Here is a 2500-nt window from a genome sequence, read left to right as displayed (position 1 = left end):
GGAGTGAAGAAACAAACACACTTCGTTACACATCTTTTCCATTAAGCGACTGTGTGTGTGTGTGTGTGTGTGTGAGACTCACTGGAGTTAAGTGGTGGACAGCCCTCACATGGATTTCCCCAGCCCTGTCCTAATGAGCAGCAGCAGGAGGCTTTGGACACCCCCACACCAATCTCATTGGAACAGTCCAAACTCTCTGAGGCGTCACCACGGAAACGAATGTCCAGATAGCAATTCCCAGAACGAGTGTCTGAAACAGGAAAAATAAACAGGAGTGAGTGGGCGTGTTCCCAGTAGCTATTGATGACGGCTACACAATGACATCATGGCATATGGTCATATGGGATGCTGCATCCCAGATTGTCAGTAACAGTGAGAGCAGTGGACTGTACCAACGCCTTGTGAAGGGACAGAACCTGTGTTCAATCAGCCAGCTACAGGCTTGATCACCTGACAGGAAACTAGCTTCTGGTTTGACTCCTTTGTTTTTATGATGCCTTCACATGCTTCCTATAGCCTGCTATTTCCTACAAAGAATCTGTACCTATCAGTGAACAGTACAGTGAACAGTACAGTGACCAGTACAGTGACCAGTACCTATCCAGTATATATTATAATGTGTAGAGGCCCGGTCACTCAGCTGAACTAGGACATGCTATAATAAAACACGTTTCATGTGCAACATGAGTAAAGATTTGTCTCTGTAATAGAAATGAAAGGAGTAAGACTCAGCTTGTCTTGTCGGTGTGTGAGCGCAGTGTGTGTAGCTCTGGTCACTCACCCACACAGCCTACTCCTGTGGGATTGAGCTGGAAGTCAGGGGGGCAGTTACAGATGTAGCTCCCCGGAGTGTTCACGCAGAAGCCGCTGATACACGTGGTGGGGTCTGCACACTCGTTTACATCTGGAACAGAGTCACAGAGTCTTCAGCAGTGTGTTAGAGTGTGTATCCGGTGTCTCTGTGAACACACTGGAGTAACACAACTACTGAAAACACTAACAACACAATACAATACAGAGAGAATACAGAAACTCCAGTAAAACCTCTCAGCTTTGTGTTTAACATCAGGTACTGAAGGTGCTGTGTATGTGTGTGTGTGTGTGTGTGTGTGTGTGTGTGTGAGTTTTACCTGTACAGTTTCCACCGCTCTGGTCCAGCTCATAGCCAATTTGACACACACACCTGAACAACCCCGGGATATTTCGACAGTGGCCGTTCACACAGATATCAGCGAAAGAACACTCGTCGATGTCTGAAAGCAGACACAGAGACGGGCAGTAAAGGGACCATGTCCACTGTGTAGTGCACTTCATGTCCAGCAGGACAAGAGCTACAAAACAAACAAGCTGAAACACACAAAGCCACAAAACCACACACTGACCTTTAAACAGACTGAATCATTTTGAAAAGAGCGGTCAGTAAATGAGTGCAGCGTGGGAGACTGAGCACAAACCCCAAACTTTCATAACATCACTTTCATAAATCATCCCTCAAGTCTGTTTCTCCACGGCCGAGCATGACTTTACTGACCACTGAGAAACAAACAACTCCTCACACTCCAGATTATAGCTCCATCTCCAAACCACTGAAATTATTGAGCACTGAAAATAACGATCATTTCTCTCTTTATTAACATTTTATAACAAATTTCAATATATAACAAATATATACACTCTTCACTCACACTGTTTACATCTATCTATCTATATATCTATCTATCTATCTATCTATCTATCTATCTATCTATCTATCTATCTATCTCAGACAGACAGAGATGGAGTGAGACAGACAGACAGAGGGTCAGACAGACAGACAGAGGGTCAGACTGATAGACAGACAGACAGAGGGTCAGACTGACAGACAGACAGACAGAGGGTCAGACTGATAGACAGACAGACAGAGGGTCAGACTGACAGACAGACAGACAGGGGGTCAGACTGATAGACAGACAGACAGAGAGTCAGACAGACAGACAGAGGGTCAGACAGACAGACAGACAGACAGACAGAGAGTGAGACTGATAGACAGACAGACAGACAGACAGAGGGTCGGACTGACAGACAGACAGACAGAGGGTCAGACAGACAGAGGGTCAGACTGACAGACAGACAGAGGGTCAGACTGACAGACAGACAGAGGGTCAGACAGACAGACAGACAGAGGGTCAGACAGACAGACAGACAGACAGACAGAGGGTCAGACAGACAGAGGGTCAGACTGACAGACAGACAGACAGACAGACAGAGGGTCAGACTGACAGACAGACAGAGGGTCAGACTGACAGACAGACAGACAGACAGACAGACAGACAGACAGAGGGTCAGACTGACAGACAGACAGAGGGTCAAACAGACAGAGGGTCAGACTGACAGACAGACAGAGGGTCAGACTGACAGACAGACAGAGGGTCAGACAGACAGACAGAGAGACAGAGGGTCAGACTGACAGACAGACAGACAGACAGACATGGTCAGACAGACAGACAGAGTGACACTTGGT

The 2500-nt window shown here is 46.8% G+C and overlaps 1 protein-coding gene across 2 annotated transcripts in view; it reads right to left on the bottom strand.

Annotated features, from left to right (window-relative positions):
- The window catches only part of fbn1 (fibrillin 1), a 187853-nt gene that overhangs the window by 77763 nt on the left and 107590 nt on the right, over positions 1-2500 (bottom strand). For both annotated transcript variants that reach the window (XM_058388351.1, XM_058388350.1), the window contains exons 36-38: positions 1131-1253; positions 782-904; positions 83-250 (exon numbers count right to left, since the gene is read on the bottom strand). In XM_058388351.1, the coding sequence (XP_058244334.1) occupies positions 83-250; positions 782-904; positions 1131-1253 (414 nt within the window). The remainder of the gene's footprint in view (positions 1-82; positions 251-781; positions 905-1130; positions 1254-2500) is intronic.

Source organism: Hemibagrus wyckioides, linkage group LG04 (assembly GCF_019097595.1).
Source record: "Hemibagrus wyckioides isolate EC202008001 linkage group LG04, SWU_Hwy_1.0, whole genome shotgun sequence".
In the NCBI taxonomy this organism is placed as follows: domain Eukaryota; kingdom Metazoa; phylum Chordata; class Actinopteri; order Siluriformes; family Bagridae; genus Hemibagrus; species Hemibagrus wyckioides.
The sequence above is the reverse complement of the archived record's forward strand: the minus strand, read 5'-3'. Positions and strand labels throughout refer to the sequence as shown.